The following is a 25,849-nucleotide window of genomic DNA, read 5'->3' on the forward strand; positions in this document are numbered from 1 at the left end:
TAAATTGTATAATTTGAGTTTGGATTATAATATTTATTAATTAAGCAAAATTTAATTGACCAAAATTTTGGATACTCTTTTAGGATACATCTTTGACTGTTTTATAATTAATAAGACTCTATTCTTCATAAGCCTTGGTTAAATGTGGGAAAAGCAGTTAATATGTAGGAAGTTGAATTAGAAAATTTAAACCCGAGACTGTCTAGAAGACAGTGTAGAGGAGAGAATATGAGAAGTGGTGAACCAATTTATTTTCCTATCTGTGAAACAAGCGTTAAAAACAGTACTTACCTTAGTAGTAGTGTTATAAGAGGAATGTACAGCAAGTTTTCTGGCACATCGTAAACCCTCAAATTTTAGCTGCTATTATTTTGTTAGTAATGCCATCAGTATTTAAAAATTCTATTTTAATTCATTTCTAAATAAATTAAACATATTGGTAAAGCAAGTAGGAGTAAATTCCATAAGTGAGTAGATTAACAAGATTAGGACTCTTAATGTAGAAAGACAAACCCTTGGAGCTAATATAGTTAAAACCTGTATGTTCCTGGAGGTTCGAATAGGGATAATAGGCCTTCATACTTAAGGTTCACAAATATTGGGACTTTTACGTGCTTCTAGAATATTAAAATTTGTTAATTTATGATGTTTAAAATAGCACATAGTAGATAAACTCAAAAAATGTTAAATAGATGAAGAATGAAAACAGTGCATTATACATCAGACAGTAAAGTGATAGAACTTTCATTTTAAGAAGTGATACCAAAGGGAAATAAAGGCTTCTCAGAGGTTGTAGATAATATGTAAATATATACACACACACAACTCATGGATGGTTAGTTCTTATGGAAATGTCAGGAGGTTTCAGATTATGTTGCTGATATGTTGTGGGTGTTGTTGGATAGGATAACTGTGTCTTTTCATAAATTACAGATGGATGTCCCTTTCAGAGAAAAGATAGTGAGTTGGTTCATATGTCAGTCCCATATTTTTGTACATAGGTTTTGTACATATTTTATATTGTGTACGTATTTTGTATGTATGTTCCTGAATCTGTAGAGAAGTGGAACAAGAGGTTTGTGTGTTATAAGATGGCAAAGGGTTGGGGAAATTAATGATGTCATCTTAAGAAAGCTTTAAAAAAAAGTGTTAAAATCTCTAAGGATACTCCCCCTTTTAGACACGTTCTTTGATCTGTCTCTATTTTTTAATGTACATTCATTTTTTTCCCCTTCACAAATGAACATAGAGTAGACATGCTTAAATCCAGTGAGAGTCTGATTGTTCTCTGCTTTCAGCATGCTTAATGATTTCAGTCTTTGACTGAATCATTTTAAGTTTGAGTCCTATATTTCTTATTACTAGTAGTCAGCACTCTCATTTTTAAAAAGTGTCTTCCACTCACTTTAATAAGGACAGAATTGAATAAAATTTTCAAATAAGTGCCCAAACAAGCACTGATGTACACACATAGGAGGGAAAACTACGTTATTATGGCTCAGTGTATTAAAGTTACTCAAATTTGAATTTGGCAAATGAGAGGCCATCTAGGGGTTGAAAAATGCGAGTTATAGTTTGTACCGAAGTAAAATGTGGGCTACCTTCTTATGGTTGTTTGTTAACATTTTATATATTTGCGTTGTTTGGATTCTCTCCTTCCTGTTTTGTAGATAGCAAGGTATCACCTGTATCATATTTGCAACCAAAACTTTCATAGCCACAATGGGAGTTTATACCTATTTGTCAAACACATGACAGCTATTTTAAAAAATGGATTGAAAATGTTTTATGCTCTGAACTGTATACAATAGGAAATTATTTTGGGAAGAATCTATGGAAGTCGTATATCAGAACCCCCATTTGAAGTGGTTAACTTATAAGTGAAAATAAACCCTTCTAAGTTTAATTCCTACTATTTCAAAAGATAATTATTGGTCGCAACATTGTTCTTTTGCACCTTGTTCTTGAAAAGCATTAAGATTAAATACAACCAGTGTGCCAGATTTGACAATAACCAGCAATTGTTGATGTCAGATATTTGTCTATCACATTCACGTTATAGGAACTAAATGAGATTGCCATCCAGATTAATAAACCAGCCTTTATGAACTTAATTTAAAATTATCAGATATTTAATCCATTATGAACTCAATTTAAAATTACGAGATATTTAATCCATTCTTTGTCTATATACATAACTTGTCTGGACCAAATTGAGTGGTTGGGTCTACCGAAACATAAAATGGTACATTTTGACACAAGTTGAACTTTAGTTTCTCGGTTAAGTGCCCAGTTGGATGAATTTCTGTAACAGTTGATGATTCAGAGACATAGGATAAGTTGGTAACCTAATGATGCATTTCTCTTATTCAGGATAAAAGAAGTAAATGAGACTAACAAACGAGTAGAACAGGAAATTAAAGTGGCCATTTTCACCCTTATCAATGAAATTAATAAGAAAGGAAAATCTCTGTTACAGCAGCTAGAGGTACGGTTCAAAGACAAAGTAAAACAAAAATTGCTTCTCTTGCTCTTTAGCTGTTTTTAATGTTTATTGATAGCTCTTTTAGATTGATGGGGCGGGGTATGGAAATAAGTAAATTTAAAAAAATTTTGTTCATTTTCTATCAGAAAGTAGACCTTTTTTTCGAGTTAGTTACTTTGCAGCCCAATTTAATAACACTGATTTTGGCTGTGTAAATTAGGAGATAGTGTTGTCCTTTTAAGAAAGGAAGAATTATTACTAAAATGGGATATAAATGAAGACAAAGCCACCCTGCCACATTTTGCCCTCCCCCTCAAGATAGGGCCTCAATTTAACTTTTATTTATGAATGTGTATTGGGATTCTGCTTGAGTCAGTTCTGTGTTCCACTTTATTTTTGAAATATTCCATAGTTTTGCTAAAAATGCTACTCATTTTGAAATTTATAAACTTTTGAACTTAGTAATAATTTTATTGTATTAGGTCTTTGTGTTGCGTATTTTTAGATTAATATGTAGATGCAAATCCAATTTGTGAAATCCAAATTAAGTTTTAATCAAAAATTCATCTCTCCTGTCCACAGTTGATTGGTTCTCAAAATTTTGTGGTCTTAATTAGGTTTAGATGATATGGGATTATGTTTTCTGCACCACTGAGTAGTAAGAATTTAAACTGTGTATTTGATTATTTAACTTCCATTATTATTAACCTCAAATTTTCTGTAGCAGATGTTTTCTGTTCTGTTCCTTCATAGAACATTGTAGAAATATTAGATGCATAGTTACATACAAAAGAAGGAAATTATGTGAGTTGGGTGTTATTTCTGAATTTCTGTCTTTTGAAATCTGTCTTTCCGTAAAGACACAATTTTGTCAGAAATCTTTCCATGAGACACAATTGTGAGATTAAAAGTACTCTTATACATATCGTTAAAGTTGGAGGTCTCTTTCCTGTTGTATAGCCAGCCAGTTGCATTTAACCCTAATAGATTTTTGTTTTCAAAACGATGGTGTGAATGAAGAGCATTTAGCAGCAACTGTTTTTGATACCTTTTAACACTTTTTAACTGTAGGTCTTAAATAATGCTCTTAAACCATTTCAAGAACTTTTGAATTAAAAGCCCCTTAGTGCTAAACTATACATAACTATCTGGTAATGAATCTGTCACATGCTCCTAACATGCTGATAATTTAACTAAATGTTTTCTAGTGTAATATGTTCCTAAACTTTGTAATATAGAGATTTTCCTAAGCTTTATAAAAGGGATGATTTCCAGGGAGGTTGTAAGTCAAACTTCTGTCAGTTGAATACTTTTATCTATTGATTTACATTTTTATAAAATGAGCAACTTTTTTTGTTAGGGAAAAAATTGTCCAGTAAACCAAACTGAGTCATTTTTGTAAGAAAGTGATTAAGCACTAAGTAGATTGGTTGTTTGGTATGCTGAATATCAAGGTACACAAGACTATCCTTTCTGGGAGTTTTAGTTTCTAGAAGGCAGTTTATTTTTCCTGTGTAGCATTTCCCCCACATTGGTCTTTCCTTCAACCCTTACTTACTCCCTTGTTCTTTATGAAGTTTTGTCATCTGAAAAGATTCCCTAGCTGTATTCTTAGAACTCTGGGATTCATCTTTCTCATTTTGTGTTAAGTGTTTAAAAGAAGAGAGTTTAACTTCAGCCTCCTGCCACACCAGTAGGTGGCACTGGTAACACAAAAGTTTCTTTGGCCTGAAAGTGTAGTGAGTTAAGATTATTTAAAATTATTCCTGAAGGTTAGCTCATTATGCCATAGACTCTATATATTGCATTAACCTAATAAAAAGACACTATTTTAACAAAGACCTTTCATCTTCTGAAGGAAAAAAGAGACATCAGCTAACATTGTTTCTGTATCTGGAATGTCCTTTTTAGCCTAGAGAACTAAGTTTTAGTTCTACTTTTGTTAGTGACTTTTCCTTTGATATTAGGCTCATTAAATAATGAGAAGCGTGTCAATTTATCCGTTTTTAAAAAGAAATTTAGGTATTGTGTTCATTTGTGTTAGAAATGAGTTGATTTTTTTCATATAGAATTCTTCAGTGAGCCTCTTGTTCTGTTGCAGAATGTCACAAAAGAAAGACAGATGAAGTTACTCCAGCAGCAGAATGACATCACAGGCCTTTCCCGGCAGGTGAAGCACGTTATGAACTTTACAAATTGGGCGATTGCGAGTGGTAGCAGCACAGCACTACTGTACAGCAAACGACTGGTGAGATACGTAGTATCTTTATTTTTTCTTTAAATTGACTTTGTTAAGATACTGTTTACATTCAGTGAACTGCACCTGTTTAAAGTGTAGGTTTTGAATTTTGTCAAATGTAACCACACCACATCAAGATAGAGACCATTTCCATCACCCACAGAAGGTTAATTGTTCCACTCTACCCTTGGCCTTAGGTAATCATTAGTCTGATTTCTGTCATTTTCTAGAATTTCATATAAATGGAATCATATGGTGTTTACTCTTTTGAAGATATCTACTATCATAATGCAGTCAATGACCAGAAATGGCAGAAATTCAAGCGTGTGCATTGGATTGCTGTTAGAGATAGTCTTTTAAACACTGATACTGTCTCATCTGAGACTGACACTGTGGGGCTACATGAGCTTTTATGTCTTTATATTGTATGTTTTCTCAAGTGATACTTAATTTTAAGACTAATGTGAATTTTTTCCCTTTAAGATTACTTTTCAATTGCGCCATATTTTGAAAGCACGGTGTGATCCTGCCCCTGCTGCTAATGGAGCAATACGTTTCCATTGTGATCCCACCTTCTGGGCAAAGAATGTAGTCAATATAGGTGAGAAATAATTAGTTTTATGAATATAACTTGGAACACTGAATAAGAGAGAAAGCATCTAAAGCAAATTTTAGATAAAGTTTTTTAACTTCACTCTAACATAAACTTCTTAGAAAATATGTTCTTCATTGGAAACTCACTTGAGCTATGTTCATTACATCTTTAAGAATGTTGAGAGTCTCCTCTATAAATTTTGAAAAAATGTGTATTATTTCTAACTTTCCCCCTACATTTTAAAAAATTGATACTGTTTTTAATCAAAATCTTAGCATTCGGGTCTTAATTCTCTGGAAGAATTTCTCAGATGCTTAGTAGTCTGTATATTAATTGTACCAAATTGTCCACTAGAGGAGGACCTCCAGTATGCTGATTTATCTGAAAGTCATGTCCTGAGGAATGGTTGAAAACTAAGAGTAGCTCTTTTAATAAGGAAGAGAAATGGACTTTGCTTTTGTTACTCCACAGTGTGGACCTAAGGACTACAGGTTGAAGTTACAGAGAGACAGACAGACAGCTCAATTTTAAACAAAACCAAACTCCAAAAACTTCCCAACAATGAGAGCTGTCTACAGATTAAGTAAACTCACTTTCAAAGTAGTCAGGTCCTCAATGTTGGAAGTTGTAAAACCAGAGGTGGATGGCCTTCTGTACAAAAAGTAATCTTTTTGTATATTCAAATTTGGCTACATTCTAAGATCAGACATTGGCAAACTTTTTGTGAGGCATGATAGCTAACTTTCGTTTTCACATTTTAAAGGGTTGTAAAAACAAAAACCAAAGAAGATATGACAAATTTTATGTGGCATCAAAGCTAAAATACCTGCCTTATTACAGGAAAAGCTTGCCAACTCTACCTTTGATCAAACCTTCCTAAAATTTGCCTTCTATTTCTAGAAAGCACTAGGCTCTGTGAGAAGCAAGGAAAATTGTCATTTCTAAGGACATAAGTGGTTTAAAACGTTCAGCATTTCCACAGAAGACAGTTTTGTAGCAATGTAGTACTCTGCCCTGCACATTTTGGCAATTCTAAGGAAGATAGAATCAGTGTTAGCAGTTTGAGTATCCTTGGATCTTGTCAGGGGAGAATTGATTTAGACTGACTGGATTGGCCTTTTGTAATATTTCTTTCAGCTCTTTAGTTTTCTGTACACATGTGTAAATAAAGAATACGGGCAGATAATATGTTGTTCTGAATAATCAAAAGTCGGTTGTTCTTTGGACTATATTAGGTTTCTGATCTTCATCATCTTTAAACCTAGCTCCCATCCCTGCTGGAAGCTTGGAGTGATAATAGTTGTCAGAGGAAAGAGGAAAAGATAGTGATTAACCCACAAAGTAGATGATTTAGTCGATTATATGCAAATTATTCTCATTTTTTAAATCCTTCAGGTAATCTAGTAATAGAGAGTAAGCCAGCTCCTGGTTATACTCCTAATGTTGTAGTTGGGCAAGTGCCTCCAGGGACAAACCACATTAGTAAAACCCCTGGACAGATTAACTTAGCACAGCTTCGACTCCAGCACATGCAACAGCAAGTGTATGCACAGAAACATCAGCAGTTGCAACAAATGAGGATGCAGCAACCACCTGCACCTGCGCCAACGACAACGACAACAACACAGCAGCACACTAGACAAGCGGCCCCTCAGATGTTACAACAACAGGTGAGTATTATATCACTATAGTATTGATATAAATTATTAAGACCTCTGTCCTATGTAGATGAGTTACACATTTCAGTTGCTAGCAGGGACAGAGCTCAAAGGTCAGAGTTTAAATTTGCTCTGGGTATGGCAGGGATGTGGGGGAGATGTGAGGAAGGGGCAATAAGTAAATACTTACCATAGGAAACAAAATTAACTCACTAGTACTCTGGAGGTACACAAGTTTTTATCCCTCCATCCCAGATATTTTTTGTTTTCCACCTATGGTTTTGGACCAAAGAAGCAGATTGTCTGCTATGTTCTTTAGGCATTTGTTCAAATCATTCCCATCTCTGTCTCTCTCCTGCTTTCCCCTCCCCCATCCAAATCAAAACTATTAATCCAAGGTTGGGTAAGTTAATATTGATATGCTTTAAACACACGCATATACTGAGAGAAGGGGCTGGGGCTAGAGATGAGATTAATGTACACTTTTTACTTTATGCCCCTCTATCCTGACTGAATTATTTTTACCATAACATTTTATAATTGAAAGATAAATTTATTTAAAAATTATACAAATGCAATTTCTACCTTTTGTAGCCTCCAAGATTGATCAGTGTGCAAACAATGCAAAGAAGCAACATGAACTGTGGAGCTTTCCAAGCCCATCAGATGAGATTGGCTCAGAATGCTGCCCGAATACCAGGGATACCCAGGCACAGCGGCCCTCAGTATTCCATGATGCAGCCACACCTCCAAAGACAAGTATGCCTAGAGTTACATTTGTAAGAATCATACAATTTTAAAACTAAAAGACACCATTTTTCTTAATCAGTTGGTGGGGGGTGGGTCATTGATACCTTTGGGAATTGATTAATGCTGTCTATCTTCTTGCTCCAGAAAAGTACACATACGTATAAAATTTTGTATTCAATTTTAGGAGCTTTTTTGATCCTATAAACCCATTATGTACTATGGGTTGAGAACCCCTGATCTAGTCCAACCAATTCATTTTACAGAAGTGAAAAACAAAGGAGCTTGTCATTTACCCACAGTCACAAGAGAATAATGGTAAAATCAAGATTAAAACCTTAGTTTCCTGAAATTGTTCCTCTGATCTTTTAATGCAACATTTTGAACCTAGTACGTATAAAAAGGACTTTGAGAACAATAGAACTATCCTATATGTAATTTTATTATTATTATTTATTTATTTATTTTTGGCTTCTCTCTACTCAGTATTGTTCTTTTTGGGATATAGACATGCCTATTCTTAAAGATAAGTATATTTAGGGGCTGGCCTAGTGGCATAGTGGTTAAGTTCATGTGCCCTGCTTTGGTGGTCTGGGTTTCGTGGGTTTGGATCCCAGGTGTGGACCTGCACACTGCTCATCAAGCCACACTGTGGAGGCATCCCACATAGAAAATAGAGGAAGGTTGGCACAGAGGTTAGCTCAGGGACAGTCTTCCTCAAGCAAAAAGAGGAAGATTGGCATCAGATGTGAGCTCAGGGCCAGTCTTCCTCACACGCAAAAAGTGTATTTAGAAACATTTTTCCTAATCTTTGCTTGAACAGTAGACTATATTTGTATAGGATTTAATGATTATAAAATGAGGCTGCTTTTACATGGGTTTCTAGTTATAAAGTAATAAAGTTCATTTTATGACGGTTAGAGTGATGTTTCTCAAAGCATGCTTTAAAGACCATCAGAATGACTGAGGGGCCTTGTCAGAAATAGATTCTAAGCCATATCCACTGAATCAGTGTTTCCAGGAGGGGAGTACTCAGGCATTTATAAAACTTCTACTAACTATCTGAGATCAGTCTGCATGCTAAAGTTGTACAAACACTGTCCCGGAGCAGTAGTTCTTCAGCTTTTTGGCTCAAGTACCTCTGGAAAGACTTTTCAAAAATACACTCTCTTACATTTGAAGGTTGACATTTAAAAGTTCCATTATAAGTTTAAGTAGTTGCAAAAGACATACTTTCTGGCATGTTGTAAATATTGATGTTATAAAGTAAAGCACTTACATCACTGTTGTGAACGAATCCACTGGAATCCCAAATACCATAGCAAGCTCTCTTTTGAAAGTCAAAATTTCATACTCCCTTTTCTCTTTGGACTTGAATTTTCCCTTCTACTTCCTCTACAAAATTTTATCTAAATATATTTATGTTTAATAGACATATAGATAGTCTATTGCAACTTTCTCCAGGAAAAATGTCTATTTTAATTTAAAAAGTTTTAAATTTCTAGTGACGGTAAAGCTATCATTAAGCTTTAGAACTTTTTCTTTGGATCGAATTATCATTACAATTATTCCTGTGTAATTGTTTAAACACATAAATATATTTATGGATTTAAGAATATTAGGACACATCTAAAGTAAAATTCTTTTAGTATACATTTGTTTATGAGATAGATGGAGGCTTTTTTCACTTCCTACTTATGTATGTTTGTTACTTCTTGTTAGAGTAACTCAGAATTCATCAATTTTTATTACTAGTTCTTTTGGTTTTTGTTTTCGTGTGATGCTCAGGGAACTTGTTCACAAAAATATTTATCTGGAAATTAAAAGAATTTTCCTCAATTCATTGAACTTTTTCTAGGTTGTAAGCTGAAACTCACAATGAGCTACCAAAACTCTTGTAAAGATATTAGATGATAGCTTCTTTAGGTCTTTATTTTTGTTGATCATCAGGTATCAAAACCCACTCAAACATTTGTTACCCAGTTTTTGGAGCCAGTTACTTTCTCAACAACTTTATTTCCAATTGTACCTTTGCTTGTCTGTCCAGGAGTTTTTTCACCCTGGGGCAATATGCTAAAATAAGGTTAGGAGTGGGTCAGAGGTGTGCTTGTTTTTGTGGGAGAAGGGCAATTGCAAAAGAGTAGTAGAAAAGGAGCACCTGGCACAGTCTCAGGTAAATGAGGTTTTCTTTACTAAAGAGTACATATGAAGGTTGAGGATCTGGACATTAATTTCCTTAAAAGTGTTCACATACCTGTGTACACCATAGCGCATGGAAAGCCTTCAGGGATTACCGGGGGTAAGTACACCCTTTAGAAGAGTGTGGAAGCTACAGAATCAGACTAACCAACCATCTCAGAACATTGTGTTTAGACTTAAGGGTCCCTAGAGAAATCATTGAATGTTAGATTTTTTTTTTTTTTTCTCTCCAAAGCACCCCACTACATAGTTGTAGATTCTAGTTGTGAGTGCCTCTGGTTGTGCTATGTGGGACATCCCCCCATCATGGCCTGATGAGCAGTGCCATGTTGGCGCCCAGGATCCAAACCGGCGAAACCCCCAGCTGCAGAAGCAGAGTACGTGAACCTAACCATTCGGCCATGGGGCTGGCTCCAAATGTTAGAATTTTTAATTTTTAAATATTTCAAATGATTTCTTCATATGTGTTTAGTAATTTATTTCCCAAAGGTTTTCATCTGTGTTATCTTAAATGATCCTCATAACAGCCCTCACAGTGACACAGGTGAGATATCATTATCCACATTTCTGATTTCCGAGATTATGTGATTTGCCTAAAGTCATACAATATTAGAGTCAGGGATTGATGTCATGTTTCCATTTGTAAATTCATTGTTCTTCCTACAATATCAATTACACAATTATTTCTATTCTCAAAAAAGACAGAAGAGTCAAAGAGGAATATGGATAGAACAGTGGCTTTCCTGATGTTTGAAAACTTGGGAGCTTCCAGATCATTTATTTATATATATCTTTGTTCTGAAATAAGATTATATCACCAGGCTGATAGGTTGAAAATTATTGGCAAGCCTCTTTTTTCCTAAATCCTATACAGTCAGTCAATAAAAAATGAAAAGGCTAAGTTTGAATTATTATTCTTTTCCTATATTACTTTGAAAGGGGCTGCTTCTTGATTTCCCAGCCACAGATATCAAACACTTGTGTATCCTTCATAAACTAAAAATTGTTGTCAAGGTATAGTTCATGTTAGGATATCCTGACAGGTCAAGATGTTAATGATAACACCTTCTTTCCTAACAGCACTCAAACCCAGGGCATGCTGGACCCTTTCCTGTTGTGTCGATGCACAACAACACCACAATCAATCCAACCAGCCCTACTACAGCTACTATGGCAAATGCAAATCGAGGTCCCACCAGCCCATCTGTTACAGCAATAGAGCTAATCCCCTCAGTTACCAATCCAGAAAACCTTCCGTCGCTGCCAGATATTCCACCCATACAGGTTTGTATTTAAGTTGAATGAGAGATTTAAAACCTTGTGTTAATTAGGCTGTTTTTTAAAATTCACGAGCAACGTGTTTTTGAAATTTCCGAAGAGCAGAGTATAAATATTTGAATTGTAAAAAGTTATCTGTACTAAAACTGGAACTCCTCAGTATTTTCAAGTTATAGGGCTTCAGCTTTGCTAATCTTTCTACCACCTGCCAGCAGGCAAACCTTGTATTAGATGAAGCACTCTTGATGTGAATTTGGATCCAGAGATGACAACAGGACCAAAATGTGGTCAGATCTTTGTCAGTCCTCTGTTAGGTCCATAAGGGATAGCTAACCCCTTTGCAAACGGGTTGGACTGAAAAAGGAAGTGGTTGGAAGGTCTAGATATCAGGCATGTTGGTATGTATACTGAGAGAGGAAGTAATAGTGAGGAATAGAAGATGGAATGTGAGGGGCCTCTGAGGCATCTTGTCCCTTTCACCTGTAACATTTCCCTGTGGAAAAATATCTTTCAATGTCTTTTGGAATTTCATTAATTTATTTGAATTAAAAGCATTTTATTTTTAAATGTAAATATAACTTTTGAAGCCTATACTCCTTCATCTTCTCATGTGTTGTATGAGTTATTCAGAGTCACGGGTCACCATGGGAGCAAGGAGCAGTGAAACTAAGTCATTAGGACCCCTGACTCTCTCTATAGCTGCAGTCTAACATTTTTATGTATTTAATGGATTTATAAGAGTTAGTGTTAAAGGATGTTTCTATAACTTAAAATTGTTTCAAAATCACTAAGTCATTGTGAATTCTCTTAATCTGATTGCTTCCCTGATATTAGGAGAGCTCTTTTTTGGCTAAGTGAATGATAGTTGTATTGGTGCTGAGAGTACTGGGCTACAGTCACTGTGATGTTAATGTCAGTGATGGACCATATGTATGACGTGGTCCCGGAAGATTAGTACCATATAGCCTAGGTGTGTAGTAAGCTATACCATCTTGGTTTGTATAGGTATGCTCTGATCACACAACGATGAAATCTCTTGACAGTGCGTTTCTCAGAACTATCCCCATTGTTAAGTGGCACATGACTGTATATAGAATGGAAAATTTTGAAATATATCTATAAAAATAAAATTTCTAATTTGTAAGCTTATTTACAAAGCACTGTCACAGGCAGTATATCAATTAAATGCTTGACATCATCTCATATGGTATGTAATATCCCTATTTTATGAATGAGAGTAAGAGAGGTTAGTGACTTTCTCAGAGTCACCCAGTAGATGGAAAAGTTGGAATTCAAAACCCAGAGTCCTGATTACAAGTCCAGTTCTCTCCCCACTATCTGTAGAGATAGCGGAGAGGTAGTTTTGTGGTTGTAGGCCTGGAAAGGTATAGTATTGAGAGGCTTTGGGGAACCAGAGAGAGGTATGTACAGTGTTAAAGGAGTCATTCAAGTTTTATTAAGCACTTACTGTCTGCTAAAGTCCTTGGGCATTGAGGATAAAAAGATAAACAAGACTTGGTTTCAGTTCTTAAAGTTTCAAAGGGAGAAGGAAGGTTGCTAATATCAAACTTAGCATAATTTACTAGGGCTACTCTGACCTTGGTTCAGTACGTTCTTACGTAGACCAGATGGAGGAAGTGTAGATGCTTCACATCTTTGAGAAGTGTGGCATCAAAAGGGGAGCGGGCCCATATTAGACTTTCCCTGTCATCTTGCCTAGAAGAGCTTTAACATCAAGACAAGAAACTCTGGAATGTGTCCCTCCCCATCTTTAACTGTTTAAAGTGAAGTAGGGGGAGCAAAATCCATGCCTTTGCCTGTGAATTTCTCTTCATTGCAGACATGTTGTCTGACTTTATTTTTGTTTATCCATTTATTAAAAGCATCAACTTGTAAAAATTGAGATGTAATTCACATACCATAAAATTCAACTTTTAAACATATACAATTCATTGGTTTTTAATATATTCACAAGATTGTGCAACAATCACCACTATCTAATGCCAGAACATTTTCCTCACCCCAAAAGAAATTCTGTACCCATTAATAGTCACTCTCCGTTTCTCTCTTTCCCAGCCCCTGGAAACCATCTGTTTCTATGGATTTGCCTATTCTGGACGTTTTATATGAATGGAATTATACAATATGTGGCCTTTTCTTTCTAGCTTCTTTCACTTAGTGTGTTTTCTAGGTCCATCCATGTTGTAGCATATATCAGTACTTAATTCCTTTTTATGGCTGAACCTTCTATTGTATACATATACCACATTTGTTCATCCATTCATCGGTTGATAGACTTTTGACTTTCCACCTTTTGGCTTTTAGGAATAATGCTGCTGTGAACATTTATGTACAGGTTTTTGTATGAAGATAGATTATCAGGTCTCTGATAAATTTCTAGGAGTGGAATTGCAGAATTGTATTGTATGTTTAAGTGTTTGAGAACTGCCTAACTATTTTCCACAGTGGCTGTACCATTTTACATTTCCACCGGCACTGCATGAGGATTTCAGTTTCTCCACATCACAACATAAGTTATTGTCACCTACTTTAAAAAGCAGTTAGAAGTGGTTTTCACAAAAGTACAATGACAGTGAGAAGTAGTTAACCAGATGAACCAAAAGTAGAAAGGGAAGCAAACCTATCATCTTTTGAAGCATCACCTCAATTTTTCTCCTATCCTGAAGTTTCCATGGTATGGTAAAAAGAAACCCGGGTGAGGCCTCACAGGAAGCAGACAAGGTAGCAATAGCTGTGCAGTGCAAACAGGACACAAATACAAAGGCATTTTGGGTATTTGTTGATATACCTCAATGCTGATTATTACAGCCATCTAGTACAGAGTAGGAGTTGATTTAAATAGAATTCTTTCAACCTGAATTAGTTTTTATTTTGCTCTACTGTCCATCTCCAACATAGTGATAATGCATGTTAGTAATTTTGACCTTAGGGGCAGTTATATGATAAATCTGAATATTTTTTTAATAGATACATGAATATTAGGTTCTGTTCAGATTAGATTATAATTAATAGAAGTAGTGTTCTAATGATTATTAAATTCTTTGTAAACAATTTTCCATATATAGCATACTTAATAATTTATCTTCTACTCTACTGGATATTAGGAACTCTTGGGAAAACTGTGCTTCTGATAGTCCATGTAAATTTAAATGTTATAGAATACTCATGTCTATACTCTGTTCCCAACACAGGCTAAATTAATCAGTCTTTTCTTCCATCTTTATCATCTGATAGGTGAAAATAATGCTGATTTCATTTACATTTATTTGTGTGGTTGGTTATCTTTTCTTAGGGTCATTAATTATTTGTATTTCTTTTGTGTATTTTTTTTTCCTTTTAATTCACAGAAAATTATTTGTATAACACATGATCCATGCAGTTTCTCAAGGATGCTCAAAAACCAATGGTTTAATGAATAATGAATTAATATTTTTCCAGTTAGACTTGTAACTTTATTTATTTTGACTCTTGATCCATGTCTAGTGAAACCTGGAGGTGAATGCTTCAGCTAGTTGTTGAGGATGTATGGCATCAGGGAAGCCCCTTATGTACTTTTGGTTTGTCTCTTCCTAATCTGTCTACTCCTCTAGCTTTCAGGTTGTCTCTCTGGCCAGAGACAAAAATTGCAGGTGGGAGAGTATAAAAGGAGTGCGAGAGGAAGTAGATAATATGGGACTTTCATGTCTGTTTTGAATCATCCCTCTTCCTCCTTTATGTTTAGGTAAGATATAACCTAGCTTCCATCTGTTGTCCACATTAGGAGCTACCCCTCTTCACAGATCTCCCAGTTGACTTTAGTTGCAGCTAGGGATTCTCCTGTAGTTACATCTTATAAGTGAATCCTTGGCCAATAGCTGTGACCACTGAACAGGGACAACTACTGATAGCCCTTAATTGTCCCTCTAGCTAGCCTATAGCCTACTCTTACCTTCAGAGACTAGACTGTCTATCGCTTAACATGAGGTTTTTTAAAGGCTTTAATGAAGACGACTTATTGAGAGAGGCCTGTTTACCTTTTTGGTTTTTTTGAAGTGTAATTGACGTAACATACTAGTTTCAGGTGTAGAACATAGTGATTCGATGTTTGTATACATATCAAAATCACCACAATAAGTCTAGTTAACATCCATCACCATACATAGTTATAAAAAAATTTAAAAAAATTTTTTTTTCTTGTGATGAGGACTTTGAAGATTTACTCTCTTAGCTACTTTCAAATATGCAATAAAGTATTATTACCTATATGGTCATATGCTGCAAAATAACGTTTCAGTCAACGACAGACTGCATATATGACGGTGCTCCCGTAAGATTACTACCAAAAAGCCTAGATGTATAGTAGGGCTATACATAGAGGTTTGTGTGCATACATCCCTGATGTTCACCCATTGATGAAATGGCCTGGTGATGCATATCTTGGAATGTACCCCTGTCGTTAAATGACACATGACTGTAGTCACCATGCTGTACATTACCTCCTCATGATTTATAACTGGAATTTTGTACTTTTTGACCCTCTTTGCCCATTTTGCCCACCTTACACCCACTGCCTCTGACAACCATAGATCTGGTTCTCTGTATCTATGAGCTTGGTTTTTTGTTTTGTTTTCTTTTCTTTTTAGATCCCACGTGTAAGAGAGATCATACAGTATTTGTCTGTCTTTGTCTGACTTATTTCACTTAGGATAATGCCCTCGAGATTTGTCCATGTTGTTGCAAATGGCAAGGTTTCTTTCCTTTTTTATGGCTGAATGATATTCCATTGTGTGTTTATGTATGTATGTATATTTATTTATGTACACCACATTTTCTTTGTCCGTTCATCCATTGATGGACACAGGTTGTTTTTATATTTTGGCTATTGTAAATAATGCTGCAGTTAACATATGGATGTCTGTCTCTTTTTGAATTAGTGTTTTTGTTTTCTTTGGATACATACCCACTAGTGGAATTGCTGGTCATATGGTAGTTATATTTTTAATTTTTTGAGGAACCTCCATACTGTTTTCCATAGTGGCTGCAGCAATTTACATTCCCACCAATGGTGCACAAGGATTCCCCTTTCTCCACATCATCGCCAACACTTATTATTTCTTGTCTTTTTAATGATAGCCATTCTAACAGGTGTGAGGTGATAATCTCATTGTGATTTTGATTTGTATTTCCTTGATGATTCGTGATGTTGAGCACCTTTTTGTGTACCTGTTGGCCTTCTGTATGTCTTACTTTGGAAAAATGTCTACTCAGATCCTCTGCTCATTTTTTAATCAGATTATTTTTTTTTGCTATTGACTTGTATGAGTTCTTCATATATTTTAGATATTAACCCCCATCAGACATATAATTTGCAAATATTTTCTCCCATTCAATAGGTTGCCTTTTTATTTTGTTGATAGTTTCATTTGCTGTGCAGAAGCTTTTTAGTTTGATGTAGTCCCACTTGTTTATTTTTGCTTTTGGAGTCAGATCAAAAAAGTCACCAAGACCAATGTCACGGAGCTTACTGCCTATGTTTTCTTCTAGGAATTTTGTGGTTTCAGGTCTTACATTCAAGTCTTTAATTTGTTTTGAATTAATTTTTGTTTACGGTGTAAGAGGGGTCCAGTTTTATTCTTTTGCCTGTGGCTGTCCACTTTTCCCAAACACCATTTATTGAAGACTGTGCTTTCCATACTATGTATTCTTGGCTCCTTTGTCTTAAATTAATTGAGAAAGGAGCCAATATGTGTGTGTTTATTTCTGGACTGTCTGTTCTGTTTCATTGATCTATCTTGTCTTTTTTTATACCAATACCGTACTGTTTTGATTACTATAGTTTTGTAATATAATTTGAAATCAGGGAGCATTATGCTTCCAGCTTTCTTTCTCAGATTGCTTTGGCTGTTCACAGTCTTTTGTGGTTCTGTATAAATTTTAGGATTGTTTGTTCTGTTTCTGTGAAAAATGCTATTAGAATTTTGATAGGGATTGCATTGAATCTGTAATCAATGAATTTTTGGGTAATACAGACATTTTAACTATGAATTCTTCTAATTCATGAGCATGGAATATCTCTCCATTTATTTGTGTCTTCAATTTCTTTCATCAGTGTCTTATAGTTTCTAGTGTATAGGTCTTTCATCTCCTTGGTTAAATTTATTCCTAGGTATTTTATTCTTTTTGATGAAATTGTAAATGGGATAATTTTCTTAATTTCTCTTTCTCATAGTTTGTTAGTATATAGAAACACAACAGATTTTTGTATATTGATTTTGTATCCTGCAGGTTTACTGAATTCATTTATTCTAACAGTTTTTTATTGGTGTCTGTAGTGTTTTCTATATATAATATCATGTCATCTGCAAATGGTCACAATTTTAAGCTGACTCTAATGGCCTAGTGGTTAAAGTTTGGCGTGCTCTGCTTCAGCGGCCTGGGTTCTGTCTGTTCCCAGGCGCAGAACCACACCACTCATCTGTCAGTAGCCATGCTGTGGTGGTGTCTCCCATAGGAGAACTACAAGACTTACAACTAGAATGTACAACTATGTACTAGGGCTTTGGGGAGGAAAAAAGAGGAAGAGTGGCAACAGATGTTAGCTCAGCGAGAATCTTTACCAGCAAAAACAAAAATAGTGATAGTTTTACTTCTTCCTTTCCAGTTTGGATACCTTTTATTTCTTTTTCTTGCATAATTGGTCTGGCTAGGAATTCCAATACTTTGTTGAGTAGAAGTGAGAGGCATCCTTGTCTTGTTCCTGATCTTAGAGGAAAAGCTTTCAACTTTTTACCACTAAGAATGAGTTAGCTGTGGACTTGTCATGTATGGCCTTTATTGTGTTGAGGTACATTCCATCTGTACCACTTTGTTGAGAGTTTTTATCATAAATGGATGTTGAACCTATTTACTTTTTAGAAGAGTCCTCCCTTGCCTCTGATATGTTGTGAGCTACTCTATTCTGGTCATTTTCCTATCTTCTTGGTTCTGCCTTGGTTTATATCTGTAGTTTTCTGTAAAGTTTCTACTTTGTTGCCATCCTTTCCTGTTTATAGCCATGAAAATCTGTGACTTTGAGAGGAAAGGAGAGCAAGAAGTGAATGTATGTGTTCAGTTTTCTGTCTTGAATGAGAACTAGATCTGCATAAAATGTAATCTTGTCTCTAGCAGGAGAGATTAAAAGGGGCAAATGTGGGTATAAGCAGATAAGCATCAAGATTAGGAATTATTTAAATAAGAACAATTTGACCGTCTCTTATATGAAATAATGTAAAATTTTAGTTAAGGTAATTTTCATAATTAAAGAGTATCTGTTTACTATTTCTTACATAAACACTTTCTCATTTCCTCATCACTGTTCTTCATTGTAGGTGGGATGTTTTAAAGATAAGAAACTGATGTTCAAGTTGGGAAGCAGCCCAAAGTCATAGTGCCAGATCCTCTGGCTTTAACTTTATGCCTATAAGTGAGAAAAGGATTCAGTTCTCCTACTGACTGCCCCTTTTTTTGTGTGTAATAAGGGACATTATATCTCAGGCTAAGGGGTTTCTGTTGAATATGAAAACTTTTCAAAGCTTTAAAGTTTAGGTATTGATGATTAAATTTCTATTTAGGTGAATGATTCTGGCAGGACTGTGTATGTTGAAATAAAGGGATGGACTGGGGACAAGGATGCTGGAAAACAGGGTCCTGCATCAACTTTGAGAAAAGGCAAAAGTGTCAGAGTGTGTCAGCTAGTGTCATAGTAGAGCATGAAGGATTTAGCAGATTATTGGGTTTTTTTTTCTTGAGCTGCTGGGTATTTGTTGAATAATACTAATTATAACTTTATTCACATAAACTTTATACTATGTGGGTCCTCAGGGGAGCCTAAGGAAGCAACATTTAAGCCGTTTGATATAGGATAATCTGTTTATTAGTAAACTGTGAGCATAAAAGCAATTATACTAATGAAATTAATAACTTCTCTGCTTTAATCAAAGCAAATTTATCTTTTCTTTCTCTTTAGTTGGAAGATGCTGGTTCAAGTAGTTTAGATAATCTACTAAGTAGATACATCTCAGGCAGTCATCTACCCCCACAGCCTACAAGCACCATGAATCCCTCCCCAGGACCCTCTGCCCTATCTCCAGGATCATCAGGTAAAGTCAACTGAGGTTCTGCCTCGTTTCTTTTATCTTTTCCTTATTCTAAAAAAAAGTCTCTCTCAGTATATGTATTAGTCAGAGTTCTCCAGAAAAACAGAACCAATAGGAGGAATGTGTGTGTGTCAGTGTGTGTGTAGAGAGAGAGATTTTAAGGAATTGGCTCATGTGATTCTTAGGGCTGGGAAGTCTGAAATCTGTAGGGCAGGTCGGCAGGCTGGAGACTCAGGGAAGAGTTGACTGTAGTCTTGAGTCTAGAGGCAAAATTCCTTTTTCCTCTGGGGACCTCAGTCTTTTCTCTTAAGGTCTTCAGCTGATTGGATGAGGCCCTCCCACATTATGGAGGTTGATCTGCTTTACTCACAATCTACTGATTTAAACATTAATCACCTCTAAAAAAATACCTTCAGAGCAACATCTAGACTGGTGTTTGGCCAAACAACTGGGTACTGTATTCTAGCCAAATTAACACATAAAAGTAACCATCACAGTGATGGACCATATTTTTTTTCCTGATTGTTCTAATTATTTTTCTTCAAATACTGTTGACAGTCTTCAGCTAACTGAAGTAATATTAATGTGTATCTGTGGTGTACACTGTTCAGAACTCTAATGTATGCCTCCCCCAGTCTTCAGCTGTATTCATGTTCTTTGCTGAATTTGTACATGTATTTTCTCCCTGTGTCTTGTGTTTTACGATACAGATGGTCAGTTGAAGAGTTCTTTGGTTTCAGCCCAAGGTTGAAACACTTTGTAAAATAATGAAAAATTGAAAAAATTTTTAAAAAGAGTTGAGGAAAGGCAAGTGAACTTTCAAATTGTAATTTCAAAACAAAAACTTAAATTTGTTGGAAAGTATTAAAATGTGACTAATCAAGTCAGTGAGATACAGATCTCTTCCAAAATCCCAGGTGTTTTATTGACCCTATTACCCTGAATGAATGATTAAAGCAACTCCAAAAAGATTAACAGTGCAGAAGTGGTTATGGAATATATTTTTCTGGTGTAAATTAAATGTTATTTCTTTCTTACTAAAAAAGATCATCTCGTTATTTCTAGAGTGAGAATAGTTCAAATTTAAATATAGGTTTTGCATGAAATGCATCATTCATACAGCTTTTGAGTCATATAATTGTTGAGGTTTAATGTAATTATTCCAGAACGTTTGAAAAACAGGATAATTAATAGAAATTTAAGTAGGATATTTTACCAGATGACTTGGGGTGGGACAGCAAGTAGCTTTGTTTTGATCTGGTAGTTTTCGTTGATTGAGTACTGTTTCTTTGAGGAGGATTCTGAGAATAGCGTCTGGGCTCAGCTGAGAGAATTTAGTTGATGTCTGCCAACAGTTACACGTACCATCCCTGATTTTGAGACTAAGACTAGGTCTGATTCCAAGAACTGCTGAATTGCATTAAAATAATCTTAAATTCTATAAAACTAATGGGTAAAATTCTGAATGTTCTTATCTGCATTGATATTCATTTTGACTTATTATTTTTCAGGTTTATCCAATTCTCACACACCTGTGAGACCCCCTAGTACCTCTAGTACTGGCAGTCGAGGCAGGTGAGTATTACATTATTAACAGCGCCTTTTTTCTGCCTTTTTATTAAGAAAAATTTCAAGTATGCATTTAAAAAAGAATATTACAGTGAACTCCCATATGCTTAACAACTAGCTTCAACAATTATCAAGTTATGGCCAATCTATTTCTTCTGTACTCCCACCCATTCCCCCTTGGTCTGGATTATTATAAAACAAATCTCAGCCATCTTATCATTTCAGTTGCAGCTATTTCAGTATATGTCACCTAAAGGTAAGGATTGAAAAATTTTATAACCGCAGAACCATTATTATACCTAAAAAAATTTAACAGCTAATTCTTTAACATTAGTAGAGATCCAGTTTATTTTCATATTTCCTAATTTTTCCCATAAATGCCTTTTGTTAAATAAAGGGTTTTTTTAATGCCAGATTCAAATAAGCTCTATACATTGCCATCAATAGATATATTGAGGTCAAAATCAATGTGTTTTTTTGAAGAAATGTGTTACTTCTCCTGCAGAATTTTTTCCATTTCCCTATCATGTCATTTAAATACACCACCCATTGTCTTTTCTCCACATTGGTATTTAGATCAGGAGGTTTGATCAGATTTAGGTTTGTTTGGAGGAGAATACTTGATTGGTGGTGGTATGTTCTTCCATCAGGGGCACATGCCGTCTTGTTGCTTTTCTTTGTTTGTTTTTGTGATAGCAACCATTAATGATCATTGCCTAGCTCTGTTATTTTATTTACTGGTTGAAAAATGATACTTTAATTATTGTATCATTCCTTTTTTTTGTTAGTTTAGAATATTTCTGTAAAGAGAAACTTTCTGTCATCAACTATTTGGTTATAGGAAAGGCACAATAAATTGTTTCTTTCTCTTTATTTAGCTCTTTTCATAATAATGAGTTGATTCCCAGCACCCTCCTCCAACAGTGACCAGTGAGGTTTTTTATTAACCTTATGAAGTCATATACTTAAATATATTTTATATGTTCTAAACCATTATAGATGTTATTTTTATTAATGCTTAAATTGTTCCATCTTTGGCCTGTCAGAGCTTTTTCAGATTGGCTCCTCAGTCTTTTTGTTATAACCCCAGTAGTGTTTGAAAACTTGTTTCCTGTTATGGAATGATGTTCTAGCTTTGTCTTGTACATTTCCTGCCTCAGGCCTGGAAGCAGCCATTTCCCTCAGAAATTCTGGTCATCTTAGTGGGGAAATGGTGCTTGGAGACAATCTTCTGGGTACTAGGGGCACTTGTTGCTACTGAATTGTTCATTGTTTCTTACAGCTTTTTGGTGGACAGAGCTAAGAAATAGGAAGAGAGAGAGAGAGAGAATGCATGTTTTGTTAGGATAAAATACAATAAATGTTGACAAATTTTTACTCTTTAGTTTGAATAATTTAGTACAATGCAAGAAAGATTTTATTTAAGATATATGAATGTTTTTTGTGTATATGTGTATGTATGCAATTTGAAGACTGGTCCTATTAAATGCTTGGTTGACTTTAATTATACTTTAAATAATCAGTACTTTTAGGAGAAAAGTACAAATTGAGTGAAAAAGGTTGTTCATTTTCAGTAACAGTACAGTCTTACGGTTATTCACTTCTCTTGCCAGTGGTTTTGCTTTGTGGTCTAGATAGAACGGATTAGTCATGTACCTGTCACCTTAGCCTATCAATACAGTGATTCAAATAAGGATGTTCTAGGTTGTTTGCTACTCATGATCCCTTCTCCCAATCCCCTGCCCTCAAAAGCTGAAATAGTGATTCCTTTGAGGAGGCTTCATGAACCACGATTATTGCTGTCGTTTTTTTTTCAGATGTTTGTGGGTAGAGAAAAATTGAAACTACTTTTATAGAGAGACGCCATCACTGACATTCTATAGTACTGGCCTGGGAAAATGATGGTTTACTAGACTCCTTAAATTATGTAGTGTAAAGTACCTCACACCGTACAGTATGTTTTTAGGGTCTTCTGAAAGTTTAATCTATACTTTTAAAGAATTTGAATTTAAGTTTATACCACATTCTTCTTAACTGCGTTATGAAGTGTCCTTATCTTTTGTAAAGTTAATAAATTGTCTATTGTTTTCACTGTAATGAATGTTGCTTTTCATATAATTGTTTTTATGTACACCATACAAACGTATATGATCTTTATTTGTTGTATTTTTGTTAGCTGTGGGTCATCAGGAAGAACTGCTGAGAAGACAAGTCTTAGTTTCAAGTCTGATCAAGTCAAGGTCAAGCAAGAACCTGGGACTGAAGATGAAATATGTAGCTTTTCAGGAGCTGTGAAGCAAGAAAAGACAGAGGATGGCAGGAGGAGTGCCTGCATGGTAAGCTTCTGCTGGTGTCTGTCAGGGATTTAAGGAGGTTACGTCACTGATTCTTTCATCTCTGAGTATATGAGGCTGAATTGTGGTTCTAAGGACATTTATTTATTTTTGAATTTTTATGCCTGGTACATCCAGATATCTCTTTTCCTAGCTCAACTTTTATGTCCAAAAATTAGCTGTTATTAATCAGGAAAGACTTAATTTTATTAAGGATTCATTTCAAATTATCTTTTAGTTTGTAATTGGTGAATATTTTTGCCGTGATTCTAAGTTGGGTTCTATCTTGCTCTGAATTTATTAATCGTTTTAGTAGTCACATTGAGTCTCGGGCCACAAAGATCCATGGCTGTTTTTCTAGACCTGTGAGCTCAGGATTAAGATTGCCCACATGAAAGAAGTTTAAAGAGTTTTGTGATGGGAAGATTGCCTTTGGCTTATGAGTTATTAACCATTTTACAATTACTCGGATGGACCATTTTATAAACTTTATAATATAGAATGAAGGAAAGCCCATGTCCGTCTTTGTTTAGAAATTTTGATCTTGGTTTTTCCTTCCTGCCCAGGTTTATGTCTCATTTTCTACATGGTTGGCACATAGAAATTTTAGCTCAGAATATTAGTATATTCAGCATAGTATATGTAGATTTAGAAAGCAACAGATTTAGTCTTGGGTTTGGAGCAGTGTCTGTCACCTTTTCATCCAGGATTTAGTTTAGAAAATACCCCCAAAAAACTGGTTGCAAAAGGGTGGTGAAAGATTTCTTTTACATTGTCACAATCTTCCTACATTAGTAGAATGATAAGTGGGCAGAAGAATATTTCAGAATACCTCTCAAAAGCTATGCAACAGATTCTTGAGTGAAAAATAGTGTACCATACTCAGCTCTCTGTGGGAAGAGTGTAACCCTTTACTCACTTGCTTGTCGGTGTCCTTATTGGTTTAATTAATTTCCTTATTATCCAAGTAGACCAGTATTAGACTGCTCCCTAAAATCATAAATTAACATGCCTAAATAATTTTGGGGTTATTTTCATTCCTTTATGTCACTAATATAATTTCCAAAATAATTTTATGTCAGTATATCTGTGTACATGTTGACATAGCTTTTAAATATACACACACATACACACTGTGTATAATAAGGATTAAATGATTCTTCAAGAATTTGTTCTTGTTTTGTTTTAGTTGAGCAGTCCTGAGAGTAGCTTGACGCCACCTCTCTCAACCAACCTGCATCTAGAGAGTGAGTTGGATGCATTAGCAAGCCTGGAAAACCATGTGAAAACTGAGCCTACAGATACTAATGAAAGCTGCAAACAATCAGGGCTCAGCAGCCTTGTTAATGGAAAGTCCCCAATTCGAAGCCTCATGCACAGGTCGGCAAGGATTGGAGGAGATGGCAACAGCAAAGATGATGATCCAAATGAAGACTGGTGTGCTGTCTGCCAGAATGGAGGGGATCTCTTGTGCTGTGAAAAATGTCCAAAGGTCTTTCACCTAACTTGTCATGTTCCAACACTTCTTAGCTTTCCAAGGTACCAGTGAAATAATTGATTTATTTTGTTGTTTGTTTTTGTAAGCTAAAAAAATAAAGTTATTCAGGGCATCTGGCTTTCTTAACCAATGCACAGTATTTCTATTAAACAGGGAGCCTATTATTCCTCTGGTCTTAGCTTCTAGAGAAAATAACAGCTGAACAATAAAATGTCCAAGATCTAAGGGGTGTGTTAATGGTAAAATAAAGATAGGCTGTTTCCTAGCCTTCAGTTTATACTTAGTGTAAGCTAATTAGATAAAACTCTAAATTATGAGAGGCAAGGGTCTGGGGTGTTGGAGAAACTTAGTTGATTTCCTCTTGCAGCTGAATTTTTTATCTTTTGCCATCAATCTTAATAGAGTCTACAATAGTGATTTTATTTGTGAATACTATTTATTTTGAGCCAACTCTATTTGATATTAGCCAAAACTTACTTTCCTAATGTTTGAAAGCTCTCAGAAGTCATTTTAAGTAAAAAAACCAAGTACTTCATAAGAACACTTTCAGTGTCTTGAGTATTTTTAGGAATAGCTTCCTCTTGACCACTGGGAGCAGTTAATTGGTAGTGCCTGCCCAAAGCACTGTATGCAGATTTCTCAGACTTTTTCTTCCATCATGCGGTTGGATTGTCTTTTAGTCATCAATTTTGGAATGGGCAGTTACTGAATTCCTTATTTAGAAGAGAAAAACTTGGGGGTAAAGATAAAGAAAGATTGGGGGAAGATATGAACATTATCTTCAGACTGTTTGATCCCATGGCAGCCAATTCTGGTTTCCAGCATTAAAGCATTCATTGATGAGCACCCAAGGCAAGCTGATGATACCAGCTAATACAGTGGAACAGATGCACTAGGCTGGGTTATGAAACCTGCAGTCTGGTCGTAATTCTGTGGTGAACTAACTTAATTAGTTTGGGCAGTTCATTGATTTTCAGGGATTAGTTTCTACATCTATAATTGTAGAGTTTGGAGTAGAAGAGCTCTTTTTGTTCCCTTCCATTTAACATTTTATGTTCATGCAGTTCATCTCCGATTGATTTCAGAGACCATAAAATAGTAGGCATACTTTTT

General features: G+C 35.3%; 1 protein-coding gene across 3 annotated transcripts in view; it reads left to right on the top strand.

The window, feature by feature from the left end:
* Nucleotides 1–25,849, top strand: part of TRIM33 (tripartite motif containing 33) — a 116,280-nt gene that overhangs the window by 79,204 nt on the left and 11,227 nt on the right. For all 3 annotated transcript variants that reach the window (XR_011536822.1, XM_070608103.1, XM_070608104.1), the window contains exons 6-15: nucleotides 2,374–2,488; nucleotides 4,587–4,733; nucleotides 5,208–5,325; nucleotides 6,715–6,989; nucleotides 7,572–7,736; nucleotides 11,004–11,207; nucleotides 19,207–19,339; nucleotides 20,848–20,911; nucleotides 23,082–23,241; nucleotides 24,428–24,777. Coding sequence is in view for 2 of the 3 variants with exons in the window: in XM_070608103.1 (XP_070464204.1) it covers nucleotides 2,374–2,488; nucleotides 4,587–4,733; nucleotides 5,208–5,325; nucleotides 6,715–6,989; nucleotides 7,572–7,736; nucleotides 11,004–11,207; nucleotides 19,207–19,339; nucleotides 20,848–20,911; nucleotides 23,082–23,241; nucleotides 24,428–24,777 (1,731 nt within the window). In the remaining variant the exon portion in view is untranslated. The remainder of the gene's footprint in view (nucleotides 1–2,373; nucleotides 2,489–4,586; nucleotides 4,734–5,207; nucleotides 5,326–6,714; nucleotides 6,990–7,571; nucleotides 7,737–11,003; nucleotides 11,208–19,206; nucleotides 19,340–20,847; nucleotides 20,912–23,081; nucleotides 23,242–24,427; nucleotides 24,778–25,849) is intronic.

The sequence above is a fragment of the Equus przewalskii genome, unplaced genomic scaffold (genome assembly GCF_037783145.1).
Source record: "Equus przewalskii isolate Varuska unplaced genomic scaffold, EquPr2 ChrUn-13, whole genome shotgun sequence".
Lineage (NCBI taxonomy): Eukaryota > Metazoa > Chordata > Mammalia > Perissodactyla > Equidae > Equus > Equus przewalskii.